Raw genomic sequence first — 14,297 nt, forward strand, 5'->3', positions numbered from 1 at the left:
TTTTATGTTTTTCCTTCATGCGCATTGTTAAATATAATGGTTAGGTCCAAACAGGGATAAATATTGTTAGTGTAATAGATTGTTTACACCAAAAAAAAAAAATAAAAAATGTTAGGGTCTGTTTGGAAACTCGAAAAATGATTTCTGAAAAATGAGTCATTTTCTAAAAGTCATTTTTCTTTCCTGTGTTTGGCTGCACAATGGAAAACTGTCTTTTGGTGTTTGGTTCATTTTCCAGAAAATGATGGAAAATTGTCTTTTGGTGTTTGGTTCATTTTCCAGAAAATGAACAAAATGGCATACTAAAACATTTTAATTATTATATACCGAATATGACAATTTGAAATCACAATTACATGTTAGAAACAACATAAATACATAAATAATCAAGTCTTGAAAATTAAAATTCACAAATTAAGCAAAAGTATTTTATTATATAATCAGTACAAAAAAATAACAGCAACATAATTTGACATAAAAAAAATTAAAAAAAAATTGCATCTGGTTTCGGAACTGGTTTTCAGCATCGGAAACCAAATCTGCTTTCCGATGCAGAAAACCAATTCACTGGTTTCCGATCGGAAACCAGTGACTGCACTGGTTTCCCCATCCGGAAACCAAACTGGTTTCCGGCTGGGGAAACCAGTGAAGAAGGTTGAAAAAAAAAATCGAAAAGGGGAAGTCATTTTTTGGGAGAAGAAGGTTTGAGCGTGTTTTGATTGGAAGATGGAAAATGACTTCCGCCAAAAAAAGGGGAAGTCATTTTCCGGATTTTAGCCCTCATTTTCCATTGACTAACTAGCATTTTTCTTTGACCATTTTATTTTCAGCCTTCCCAAACACCAAAAACCCGAAAAATGATTTCCAGAAGTCATTTTCCGAGTTTCCAAACAGATTAGTGTAATAGATTAATAGATTGTGTTTGATTTATGCCTTGTGCTTTTCTTCTTGTACTCTTACAACCACTTTCGTATATTTTAGCATCCTTTTTCCAATTTTCCCATCCATGTCGTTAAACTAACCAAATTCGGCTCACTTTGTAAATTATTGAATGAGTTTTATTACATTTACTCCCAAATCTTACTTCTTCAATTTTACTTCATGATGTGACGAGTTTGGATAAGCTATTTTTTTTATGTGGGTCCCAATACAGGTATCTACACCAAAGTTTTGTGTGTGTGACACTACTGGAAATTGTTGAATTTCCGATCACCTGAAAGTGATCTTAAATCAAGTCGAAAGCAAAAAGTGGTCGGAAATAGCAACAAAGTTTTTTCCGGAGACCAAAAGTGGTCGGAACAAGACTTTCTACTTAATTTAAGATCACTTTCAGGTGGTCGGAAATTCAATAATTTCCAGTAGTATGAGTAAAAGTTCGTTGGGAGTACAAATTGCATTTTCCTTATTGAATTTTGCAACTGTTTTACAAGGATTCCAATTACTCCCTTCTCTCATTTTATGTGTTTGGTTCAGTTAATAAGGGTTCACTAAACTTATTTATTATCCAACTTATTTATATATAATTTTCCACACGCACGCACGCGCACACACACACACACCCTTATAAATTTAGCTGTAATAGTTAATAATTAATTTTACTAAACACACCTTCTATAAATAGCTAATACAATTCGCTAGTCTAAGCTTCTTCTTCTCCAAAAAGGTTGAATCTCCAACCAAAAGGTATGTCCCCTAGTCCCCTACACCCTGGTTTGACGAAGTATTCGGGAGGATTTAAATCACGGTGACTCAATGATTCAGCATAAAGGTTAAATGTTGATGCGCAAAAAATAATATATAATCTTTGTATATAAAAGATTTTTTAGTTGTTCTTAAACATTTTAAGTCTCTATAAATTATGTATATAGTACTTTATATATGACTAGTAAAAGTCATTACAAATTAAACTAAAAACAAAAAATATAAATCACTTTCTTATTATGGTGGAAACATATGCTATTTGACATCAAAATAACACCATGTGTGACGTTTAATATCATTATAAATGAAAGGCTAGTAAAAACCATTGCAAATGAAAGGCTAGTAATACTTGTTTTACATAATAGATTAATGGCACATTTGGTTCACAGAATAGGTCTGGAATGAAATAACATTACCAGTAATAGGCCTATTTCTTTGTTTGGTAAAACCACCTATTCCTAGGAATATTGTTCATGGGAATAACCTATACCCCTTGCAAAGGGAATAGAGATTCTTGGCCACTCCCTTGTATTAGGCTATTCATGAGTTCTCAAGAATAGCTTAAAGTTCGATCTGAATCGGTGATTGTCTCCACGAACAATGAAACTGGTGGTGATGCTGGCCCCTTAATGAAAAACCCTAGTTCTGTCTGGACGTGGAGCAGTTGTCACTGCATGTGATGATGACCTTGTTGACCGGCGAGAGGTTGCGATCGCAACTGGAGATGATGTTTCTTCCCTCAAGGTGTCGGGTGGTCTCGGACTTGGTGCCTTCAACTTTAACAAAGAAGCATCGTCCTCTGCCATCGGAAATTGCCGAGCCAGAGAAGCTCAGAAAATCGAAGACACAGATCTATCATCATCATAAAAAATAAAGCAGATCGAATAAGCTCAGAAATAAAACAAACCAGCGTCGTCTTTGTCCTCTGCCGCTGCTACTGTTGGAAGTCCACTCTTCACTGAATTCTTCGAACTTCAATTCATATTCTATTCCTTGCCTATTCCATTCCTTGTAGAATAGCATTCCTATTACCTCAAAATTCATTCCGTGAACCAAACTTGCTTTAATAGATTTAAGAATTTGTTTAGAAATTCAAAAAATGTTTTAAGTTATTTTTCAGATTTTTCAATGTTTATAAAAAATGATAACATCGTTAAAGGAAAATATTCATTTTAGTGAAAAGAAAAACAAAAACTTAATTTGACAAAAAAAAAAAACATATTCCTAAAAAAGAATATAGGTTTTGTTTGAGATTGTCTCACTGTAAGGTGTGTGAGATATATAATATTTTTTAGTTAAAATATAATATTTTTTCTATGTGTTTATAAAAAAATATTAAGTTTTAACTAAAAAACAGTATACACATCAAAAACAGTATACACATCATAGTGACGACCTGTAACGAAACAATCGACGACAGACAATCTACCTTGTTTTTGATAGGTAGTCTTTTATTATCAGCTTAAGGTCCCTCTTATTTTCTCTGCTCAGACACATCGAGTATTTACATTTTTCTATGTTATGATATTGTCAATGAATCCGCATGAGTAGCTCAATTAGTCACAGAGGAAAGAAGGTGAAAAGAACACACATGTCAATATGTGCACATTACGCACGATGAGATAAACGTTAACAGTTCAATTCCAATAGAATAGAGATTACAATACTATAGACTATAAACAATCAGCGTAAACTAATCCTATCTATCAGGAAAGCCATAGAGAACTAACCTATTACAAAGACTAGTCAAAGATGTAACATATAATAATAATATTGCTAACACACCCCCTCAAGCACAATGGTGGTGAGCCACAACATTGAGCTTGTCATGGAGAGTTTCAAAACGGGGCCCCGGTAACGGTTTGGTGAAAATGTCTGCCAGCTGATCCTTTGTAGACACAAAATTAACAACCAAGTCCCCAGAGGCAACCTTGTCTCGAACAAAGTGGAAATCAATCTCAACATGTTTGGTTCTGGCGTGGAAGACAGGATTTCCGCAGAGATAGGTGGCACCTAGATTATTGCACCAGAGAGTGGATGGTTCGCCGGAGTGGAGACCAAGTTCACAAAGCAGCGAGACAACCCACCTGACCTCTGCAGAGACATCTGCGAGGGCTTTGCATTCAGCTTCAGTTGATGACCGGGCTACCGTGCGCTGCTTCCGGGATAGCCAAGAGATGAGATTAGTCCCTAAGAAAACGGCATAGCCACTCGTACTTTTCCTGTTGACCGAGCACCCGGTCCAATCCGAGTCCGAAAAGGCATGGATGGCGGAGACAGAGAGGCGTAAACCATAGTCGAGAGTGGCCTTGATATACCGCACAACCCGTTTCAGAAGACCCCAATGATCATTAGTTGGAGAGTGCATGAATTGGCACAAGCGATTGACAACGTAGGACAGATCCGACTAAGTGATAGTCAAGTACTGGAGTGCCCCAACGATGCGCCGATACTGAGTTGGGTTGTCGTACGGTTGATCGGAGGGTGTAACAGGTTGAGTAACGGCAGCCGGTGTTGCCAGCGGTTTGCAATCAGACATGCCAACGTGGTTCAGAATGTCCTTCATATAACGCGTTGAGAGAGCATTAAACCCGTATCTACCTTCAAGGTCTCAAGTCCTAGAAAGAACTCAGGTGTACCAAGATCTCGGATCTTGAAAGTGGTAGATAGGCGACGTAGAAGAGTAGAGATGAGTGTGGGGTCGTTCCCAATCATAATAATGTCGTCGACATATACAAGCAAATATACCCAGGATGCGCCAGCAGAGTAGTGGAAAAGAGAAACATCCGTCTTGGAGGATAAGAAACCTGCAGAGATCAAAAGTCATGTAACCTATTAAACCAAGCCCGAGGAGCTTGCTTAAGACCATATAGCGACTGTTGAAGATGACACAGGTGATCTGGATGCGTGGGATCCTCATACCCTGGTGGCTGTTTCATATAAACGGTTTCAGCTAAATGCCCATTTAAGAAGACATTGTGTACATCTAGCTATCGCAGTGTCCAGCTGTGTGACACAGCCAAGGAGAACAGAAGGCGGACGGTCGTCGGTTTGACCACGGGGCTAAAAGTGTCGAAAAAATCCTCGCCTGCAACCTGATTGAATCCCTTCGCAACAAGACAAGCCTTGTACCGTTCTATAGAGCCATCCGCATTGCGTTTGGTGCGAAACACCCACTTGCAACCAACCACATTCATGTGTGGCTTAGCCGGTACAAGTTTCCAAGTATTGTTGTGTAAAAGGGCGTTGAACTCCTAGCCCATAGCATCACGCCACTGCGGATGCCCAACAGCCCGTGAATAGCATGTAGGGTCAGTAGTTAGATTTAGAGCATGAAATTGTTCGCCAGTGCCTCGTGTCATGTGTCAGAGTCTCATCACATGTCCTCGTTCTTGGTGCTGAGTTTGGGTAGCCCGAGCCCTGGCTGGTGCCGTTTGAACAGGCCCTTCAATGGCCAAGGGAGAGGGACCTCGGGCCAATGGTACCGGACTAGTTAGACTCATATGGCCAGAGTCCGTCGGTGCAGAGTGAGTGATGCACGGAACATGTGACACGACCGGTCCAGAGGCCCACGGTATTGCGGGTGGCACGGACTGAGAACTGTTGCGTAGAGTTGAGTCTGAAAAAAAAAAAAGAAAAATAAACTTGTCAAAGCGCACATGACGACAGATATAGACTTTTCCACTCGTTAGGTTCATGCATCTATAGCCCATAAAGGTCGTAGGATACCCTAAGACGACACAGGGTGCCGAGCGATACTCTATCTTGTGGCGGTTGTAGGGCTTTAGATAAGGGTAACACCGGCACCCCGAAGACTCGGAGAAAGGTGTATGGTGGTGGAGTTTTGTGTAACCGTGTGTATGGACTCTCAAATTACAAGACTGACGTGGGTAAATAGTTGATTAGGCAGGTAGCCGTTTCAAAAGCAAAGTCCCAATATTGTTGGGGAACTGAACCTTCGGCTAATAGGGCTAACCCGGTTTCAATGATATGCCAGTTTTTGCGCTCTACTCTGCCATTTTGTTCGTACGTGTATGCACATGACTGACGGTGAGTTATACCAAGTTTAGTAAAGGTGTGATATAGCTTGCGATATTCTCCGCCTAGATCGGATTGAATAGACTTGATAGAACGCGAAAATTGGCGTTCTACCATGACATGGAACGATTCAAATGTTTTATATATGTCAGATTTTACCAGTAAGGGATAAAACCAGCAGAAACGGGAGTAATCATCTACAAATAGCAAAAAGTATCTAAATCCACTAGCAGAGATTACAGGAGCAGGGCCCCAGATGGTGGTATATAACAAATCTAATATATTTTTACTGGAATAGGAAACCCTATCTAATGAAAATCTAGAAGCTTTGCCGAGATGACAAGAAGCGCACGACCCCAACGACTTGACTTTATTTGGTGCAACCGGACACGACTGTAAGACGCAGTTTTGACCATGGGCATGCCGATGGCCCAACCTGGGGTGCCAGACCGTAGGAGCTGCACAGGAAGTGAGATATGCAAAATGTGACTGAGAGACCAGGAGCCTGTATAAGCCGCCCGATGTGGAACCTCAAAGCAGCACTGCCCTGGTGATTGAATCCTTCACAATGAAACAATCTTTGTGAAATTCAAAAAACACATTATTTTCGTTCGTAAGCCGGTAAATAGACAATAAAGGAATTGATAACTTTGGGACATATAGGACATTAGATAAATGTAACAATTTTGACTCGGATGGTATAGACGCATCACCAACGCGCGAAATTATCAAACCTGCGTCATTACCAACACGGAGGACGTCACTACCGGTGTGCTCATCCGATTGCGACATCATGGATGCATCGGGGGTGGCATGGGCCGACGCCCCGGTGTCCAAAAACCATCCCGCCTTTGAGTTTGCTATCGCCGAGTCATCGCTGGAGACTACCAAATTCGCCTGTGCCGGCGGTTGCGGTGCATACCGTTTGTAGCAGTAGACCGCGGTGTGTCCTTGCGAGCGGCATATCTGGCAACGCGGTGCACCACCACGTCCTCCACGACCGCGGCCTTGACCGCCCCTACCACGGCCTTGGTTGCCGCGACCATTTCTACCCGAACCACCTCATTCGTCATCACCACCATTGCGGCGACCTTGACCAACGAACAACGCTGACGGATCCGGCCGGGAAGTCCTCGGCGTGTATAAACTCCTGCACTTGCAGGTAATCAGAGATCTGAGGAATTGTTACGGGTGTACCTACCGTCGTGAGAGAAGAAGCCATGGCACGATATTCTAGACGCAAGCTGCAGAACACGAACATATTTTGTTCGTCGAGCGAAATAGGACGGCCAGAATGCGCAAGATCTTCCACCAACAATTGAGCACGGCCCAAGTATTATACCGCATTGCTGTGGCCCTGCAGGAGATAATGGAATTGGCATAGAAGGCTCAGGCACCGAGCTCGCGAGGAATTGCCCAGCGCTGCCCCGATGGACTCCCAGACCTCTCTGGACATGGTTCTCCCGATGGCCAAATGCATCACTTCATCGGAAAGTGACGATATGATCAGAGATAATATGGACTGGTCCTGCTTAATCAAGGCTCTGTACGCCGGATTCGGCGTCGGAGCCGCAGTGGTTGCGTCGGAGACGGAGTCGCCGGAGGCCGGAACAACGGCGATAGTGGGCGGTGGGCATGGCATCTCCCCGTCGACATAGCCGAGGAGCTCCTAACCACGGAGGAACGACACCAACTGGGTTCACCAAAAAAGAAAGTTCTGATATGTAAGCTTTATCGAAACGAAATGGTGAGCACTTGATAGGGGATTTTGGGTGGTGGCTGGAGGGGATGTGCCGTTGGCGGTGACAGTCCGTTTGGATGAATTAGTTGACATAGCTGGGATTTCCCGAAGGTAGCCGGCCGGCGTTTAGGATAGGGGAGGAGGGTCGTAATCGGCGTTTGAGGGGAGAGAGGAGAGAGAAACGTCCTGGACTATCTAATACCAGATGAGATAAACGTTAACAGTTCAATTCCAATAGAATAGAGATTATAATACTATAGACTATAAACAATCAGCGTAAACTAATCCTATCTATCAGGAAGGCCATAGAGAACTAACCTGAGAAAATTTCAATTTTGGTCCACTGACTATTGGAGTTGTGTTAAACGCAACACTTGACTTTCAAAAATATTAATTTAGTACCTTGACTATGCAATTTTTATCAATTTTGGTCACGCCAGCCAAATTACTGGCCAAATGTGACCGGAAAATCATAAATCAACCTTTGAATTGAATTGGAAGGGGTAAAATTGTCTTTTCTTGTTAATTTCAATTTGGGGATCGGAAAATGATTTGTCAACCTTCGGCGGCTGCTTGTGTCAGATGGCCGGAGATTGACAGTGATTATTTTGGTCAACAAATCATTTTCCGATCCCCAAATTGAAATTAACAAGAAAAGACAATTTTACCCCTTCCAATTCAATTCAAAGGTTGATTTATGATTTTCCGGTCACATTTGGCCGGCGTGACCAAAATTGATAGAAATTACATAGTCAGGGTAGTAAATTAATATTTTTGAAAGTCAAGTGTTAAAATTAACACAACTCTAATAGTCAATGGACCAAAATTGAAATTTTCTCGAACTAACCTATTACAAAGACTAGTCAAATATGTAACATATAATAATAATATTGCTAACACGCACAAATTCCACGATTATAATTGCCTTTCGGCTGATAGATGGCACCAAGATTCTATAAAACATGTGTTCAAATATTAAATAATAAATATAGGGCTGTTTTTGTCATTTCACTGAAAACTGTGTGTCACAACTGTAAGCACCCTACCACTGTTACTCACAAGTCACAATCATCACTTTTTTTGTGGCAAAATGTTAGATACTATATATATTTTTAAATTTTAATTTTCTTTAAAAAAAAAAAAACATAATTTAATCTTATGTAATAGGGAGTGACGGTTTGTTACTGATAAAAGTATCTATGTGTAGCATGGTCCATAACCAAATTATGAGCAATTTTAATGTAGGTATACACATTTGTTGCATTCTATAACAACCTCACGTACTAAAAAATAATATTTTCTCTATCTCATTTTACTTGTCATATTTAGTATTTATTACTCAAATCAATTTTCTTTTTCTTTTTTAGTATTTTAATTTCTTAATGTTTTTAATTTAATTTTATTGTGTCTAATAGTATTTTTAGTGTAATTCTTAAATATATAAATTTAATATTATAAATATTAAACTTAATTTTATAAAAAATTAAAATATAAATAACATCAGTCCGAATCTTGTTAATCTAATCATACAAATAAAAGTGAAAAGGGAATAGGTAAATTAAAAAGAAAGCTTAGCACAAACCTTGTAGTAATAAATTTCATGATTGATTTTTCTCTCTCTTTATATGTAAAAACCAAAAACCAAAAACTAAAAAGAAAAACAGTTAGTGTAAAGAATTTCTTTTTTAAAGGAATATTAAATTAATAGATAATTTTAAAATAACATTTTTAGTTATATATAAAAAATGTATAACAATCTTTTATTACTAGATAAAATGTTATATAGTTAATCCGTGGTGGGTAGAAGTGACCATGACCCTAACTTGAAGACGGACCTTCTGGACCTTCACTAGGCTAGCATGGAAAATTTTTTAATTTTTAATTTTCATTTCTATTTTCATTGTCAACTTTTTATTCCATATTAATTTTAATTTTTTTTAAACAATAAAAACGTTATTACAAAAATTAACGTTTAAGTCTCAGAAAGATGAAATTTTGAGTTTAATAATTAATTTATAATGTGCTAAATATTTGTTGATTTTTTTTTAATTTTTTAATTTTTATTTTATGGCCTTATGGGTGGGTACCTTGTCATAGTATTCTTACACCAATAATGGTATCTTTCTCCTCTTACGTTGGGAAAGTTGGAGGAGATTGAAGAGAATTTGCTAAAAATGGATGTTGCTTGTATTCGTGTTCTTCTTCATTTGGGAAGAGAACAAATTGGTCATAGCCTCTTACCGTGGGTTGTCACTAAAATTTATTTTTAAATTGAAAAATTGAAGTAATGAGAGGCTTATAACTATTAATTGGAGTAATAGACTAATGAATTAACTAAAAAGATATGTAGATAAATGAATCCACCATCTGGACCATTTAGACACTTCAGGGTCTTTAATGTCTTTACTCGTTGGATTAATGTTAGTCTGTTGTCCACGAGCAACAAAGTTTTCTCTAAATTTATTGTAAAAATTATTGAACTAAATGTCCAGTTCCCTAATTATCAGATTAAATCCATAAGAATGGACAATGCTGGGAATTCACATCGACTGTTTTTTAATGATCATTGTATGGCTTTGGACATCAAAGTGGAGCATCATGTACCGTATGTCCATACTCAGAATGGTCTAGCCGAATCTTAAATTAAACGTATTAAATTGATTGCTAGACCATTATTACAGAAGTCCAACTTACTAGTTTCTTGTTGGGGATACTCAGTATTGCTTGCTGCAGCTTTAATTCAACTCCAACCCAGTGCATATCATGAATATTCCCCCTTACAACTAGTACGTGGCATTGAACCAAACATTTCCCATCTGCGTGTTTTTGGCTGTGCAGTCTACATCCCACTACCACTTACACATCGTACCTCTCTGGGCCAGCAATGAGGGCTGGGTATTTATGTTGGTTATGAATCTCCCTCTATCATTAAATATCTAGAGCCCATGGCAGGGGATCAATTTACTGCGAGGTATGCTGACTGCATTTTTTATGAAGATCATTTCTCGATATTAGGGGGAGATAAAAGTCAACATTTAACAAAATGTCGAGAAATTTCATGGGATGACAAAGTTGAACTAGAAGTTCAGAAGATTATTAATTTGCAAAATTCAGCAAATAATCTGTCAGATGCTTTAACACGTGGCAGTGGCACTGATATGTAAACAACAAAAAGCACGTCTGCACACAACCTCAAAAAGCGCAGAATAAAATGAGTGTACACACAAAGGTGGAAGAATCCTAATATATATACCAAAAATACTACTTCTACAATCATGCATAACTCTAAAAAAAAAATAAGGAATAAGGTTCAAATTGGCCACTGAACGTAACCTAAAAATGCAATTAGGCCACTGAACGAAAAAAAAAGTGCAATTAGGCCACTGAACACTCAAAAAATGTGCAATTTCACCTGATAGCAGGTTACTCTCAATTTTAGCAGGTTATCTGCTTACGTGGCAGCTGAGTTGGCATTTTAAATAAATTTTAATTAATTTTTAATAAATTTTAATAATAAATTTTTATTAAAACAATTTTTTAAAAAATAAAAACGACTTTATTTTATTTTTATTTAATTTTTTTCAATTTTTTATAAAATTTATTATTAAAATTAATTATTAAAAATTATTTAAAAATTATTAAAAATGTCAACTTAGCTGCCACGTAAGCAGGTAACCTGCTATCCGGTAAAATTGCATACGTTTGGAGAGTCCAGTGGCCTAATTGCACATTTTTTGAGTGTTCAATGGCCTAATTGCACTTTTTTTTTTTTTTCGTTCAGTGGCCTAATTGCATTTTCAGGTTACGTTCAGTGGCCAATTTGAACCTTATTCCAAAAAATAATAACTAAAACATTTTATATGCACTAAAAATTACTAAACCACCCCACATAAATAAATAAGCAATAAAATCAGATCAAATCATTGTCGTCCACAACATCAAATCAAAGGTCATGATTAGTTATCACGTGCTCATGGGAATATTAGTTCTCAAACTTCTCATATGATCACCAATATATATATATATATATATATATATATATATATATATATATTTGTGTGCGTGTGCGTGTGTTTAGAATTATCCTAAAAAATATGTTGTCTCCTATTTACATAAATCAAACATTTTTCGTTAGTATCATAAATTTTAATTTTCGATTTCAAAACTATATCGTTTCAATTTGAATAGAAATTTTATTACAAGTTGATCACCATATCTAGTTTTTTTTCCAGTTTGATAATATAAATGCAAAAATTTAATTATTTAATCAATTTTATAAGAAAAAATATTATTTCAAAATATCAATGGAGTTTTGGTGAAAAAGTTTACGTATAACGACAATTGAAGTCACAGTTATATACTCTAAAACATATAATTCAAACACTAAAACTTCATTGCATAAGTCTTCAAAAACATTTTTTTTTTTTTTTGAAGATAACTCTTCAAAAACATTAGTAAACCCATTATAGACATGCAACTTTCAACAAAAAAATAAATTAAATTTTATCAACTAATCAATGATCATCAAAATCGTATTAAGAATACATAATTTAGTTTAATATAAAAAAAATTTAGGATATTTTTTTAGTTTATCGTAATTATTTATAATAATACTCATCATTACTATTATTTTTTATCACAAGTCATTTTGATTATATTAAAAATAACCAATTTTATTTTATATTTATTTACTTCGATATTAAAAATATATTTTATTTACTTATTTTAATTTTTATATTGGCATTATTTATTATAACCAGGGCTGGTCCTGGGCAAGGGGCGGGTTGGGCCCATGCTTCGAGGGGCCATCCCACCATCCTTTAAATATATAGGTAAAGAATATACATAAAATTTAATTAAAGGTAAAGTAGTTTATTGGTAGGGGTCATGTGGTTATTATGTTAAAGGTCAAAGGATTAAATCCTTTTGTTTAATATATTTTTCCCTTATATTTTAGAACATAAAATCCTTTTGACGATTTATGAATTGTGAAAATTAATTAACTTGAGTAATTAATTTATATGAAATATATTTTGTGATTCAATTATGAAAAAATAATTTAAAAGATAATTTTACTTTTTTAGGAATCATCTCACCAATGTAATATAGAAGTTTTTATTATGTGTCATCGTATGCAAATTACTTATATTTATAAAAATCATATAAATAAGAAGATGTGTGGTTTATAATATGTTTTAATTTCTATTCGAACTATTTTATCCAATTAACTATATTTCATCGTTATTAATACCTTTTTTTATAGCATTTTGAAGTATTTTAATTTTTTTTTTTGTCCTCGACCAATAAGTTTTGTTTTATAAATTTTTAATAATAATTAATTTATTATTTATTATTTATTATGATAACAATGTTATTGTTTATGAGCTTATTTACTTTTAAATCATTTAATTATTTTATAAACTATAATTAATTACTTATGAAGGCATTGATGCGGTCATCTATTATTTTGCATGTACGAAAACACTTGTGAATCTTATTTCAAGTTTTTTGATATTAGTATTTTTCCTTCCTGTAGTCTAAAATTTAGGTATGAAAATATATATCAACTTCAAAGGTAGGATAGGACTTAACTTTTTTTGTCATGCCTTGGGCCTATTAAATGATAGGACTAGGTCTGATTATAACTTGTCAAAATAACAAACACAAATAATATTTGTTGCTCTTTGTTGAAAATTATATTCGACTTTAAATTTATTTGAAATTAGATATAATAGTATTTAGTAATATGTATGCTTCCACTAATTGAGAATTTGACTTTTTTAAAGAAAATTTCTATATAATTTCATGATTTATTTAATAATAATGTCACATGTAATAATGTAAGTTATTAAAAAATAGAAAGTGACATGAGAGTAACATTATAATTTGAGCAATTTGACTAAACATTGATAAGATGTGCAACTTTCTATATTTAGTTGTCAATGTTTATAGAATAATGATTGTTTCCCTCCGCATTTCACATTCTAATATGAGTTAATTCCATTTTTTGTCCTATATTTATAGGTGGCATTTCATTTTTAGTCATTTTTTATAAGAACATCCTCTTTTGGTCCTAATATTATTGTGACATGACCAATTTTGGTCCTTTATCAACAAAATCGTTGAAATTTCATTAAATAGAAAGATGTTTTGATATTTTTAATACAAAGTGCGTTGACCCGTTATATTTTTTATGTATTTTTTTGAAAAATTCATAATTGAAGAGCGAAATGTCCTTGTATTTAATGAAATTTCAACGATTTTTTTTTGATAGATGACCAAAATTGGTCATGCCACAATAATACTAGGACCAGAAATGAATGTTCTAAAAAAAAAAGAACTAAAAGTGAACTGCCACCTATAAATCTAGAACCAAAAATGGAAATCACTCTTCTAATATTCACATCTTCACATCTTGATGTGACCAAAAAAATTCTTTACAACCATTGGTTAAATGTGATTTGGTTAATCACATATAAGTTGAATTAATCACATATGCCAAACACTTTGTGCTCAGATGACATGTAGTGACCTCTCCCATGTGGGAGATCATGAGATTGAGCCTCAGTGGAGGCGTCGTTGACTTTGTGTGCTTCATTAGGACACATCAATTGTGTCTATTTGTGCTTACTGAGACAGCAGCATTGAAAGGAGTCCAAAATGTTATAACAAGATTATAACGTAAGTTTTGTAAAATAAATTAGCCAATTAAATTAAGATAAAATGTGTATCATTTGTACACTTATAATACTAGCAAGTAGCAATATGATAAAAATCCTTATAGACTATATGCAATACTCTCATCACTTTTAAAAGT

At 35.5% G+C, this 14,297-nt stretch overlaps 1 protein-coding gene across 1 annotated transcript; it reads right to left on the reverse strand.

Annotated features, from left to right (window-relative positions):
- Positions 1 to 4,108: 4,108 nt before the first annotated feature.
- Positions 4,109 to 6,531, reverse strand: LOC109175381 (uncharacterized mitochondrial protein AtMg00810-like). Its single transcript, XM_019324644.1, has 6 exons — positions 6,474 to 6,531; positions 6,176 to 6,300; positions 5,899 to 5,936; positions 4,624 to 4,631; positions 4,303 to 4,508; positions 4,109 to 4,261 (listed from the first exon to the last, which is right to left on the reverse strand). The coding sequence occupies exons 1-6, from the start codon at positions 6,529 to 6,531 to the stop codon at positions 4,109 to 4,111; spliced, it is 588 nt and encodes a 195-aa protein (XP_019180189.1).
- Between the last annotated feature and the right edge of the window lie 7,766 nt (positions 6,532 to 14,297).

Source organism: Ipomoea nil, unplaced genomic scaffold (genome assembly GCF_001879475.1).
Source record: "Ipomoea nil cultivar Tokyo-kokei standard unplaced genomic scaffold, Asagao_1.1 scaffold0688, whole genome shotgun sequence".
Classification (NCBI taxonomy): Eukaryota; Viridiplantae; Streptophyta; class Magnoliopsida; order Solanales; family Convolvulaceae; genus Ipomoea; species Ipomoea nil.

Excerpts from the sequence above, each read along its gene's own strand:
- LOC109175381 (XM_019324644.1), bottom strand. The coding sequence starts at position 6,531 with ATGTCGCAATCGGATGAGCACACCGGTAGTGACGTCCTCCGTGTTGGT. Across the intron at positions 6,301-6,473 it reads CCGTGTTGGTAATGACGCAG|GATTCAATCACCAGGGCAGT; the intron begins GTTTGATAATTT and ends TTCATTGTGAAG. Across the intron at positions 5,937-6,175 it reads CCTACGGTCTGGCACCCCAG|ATGATTACTCCCGTTTCTGC; the intron begins GTTGGGCCATCG and ends TGCTATTTGTAG.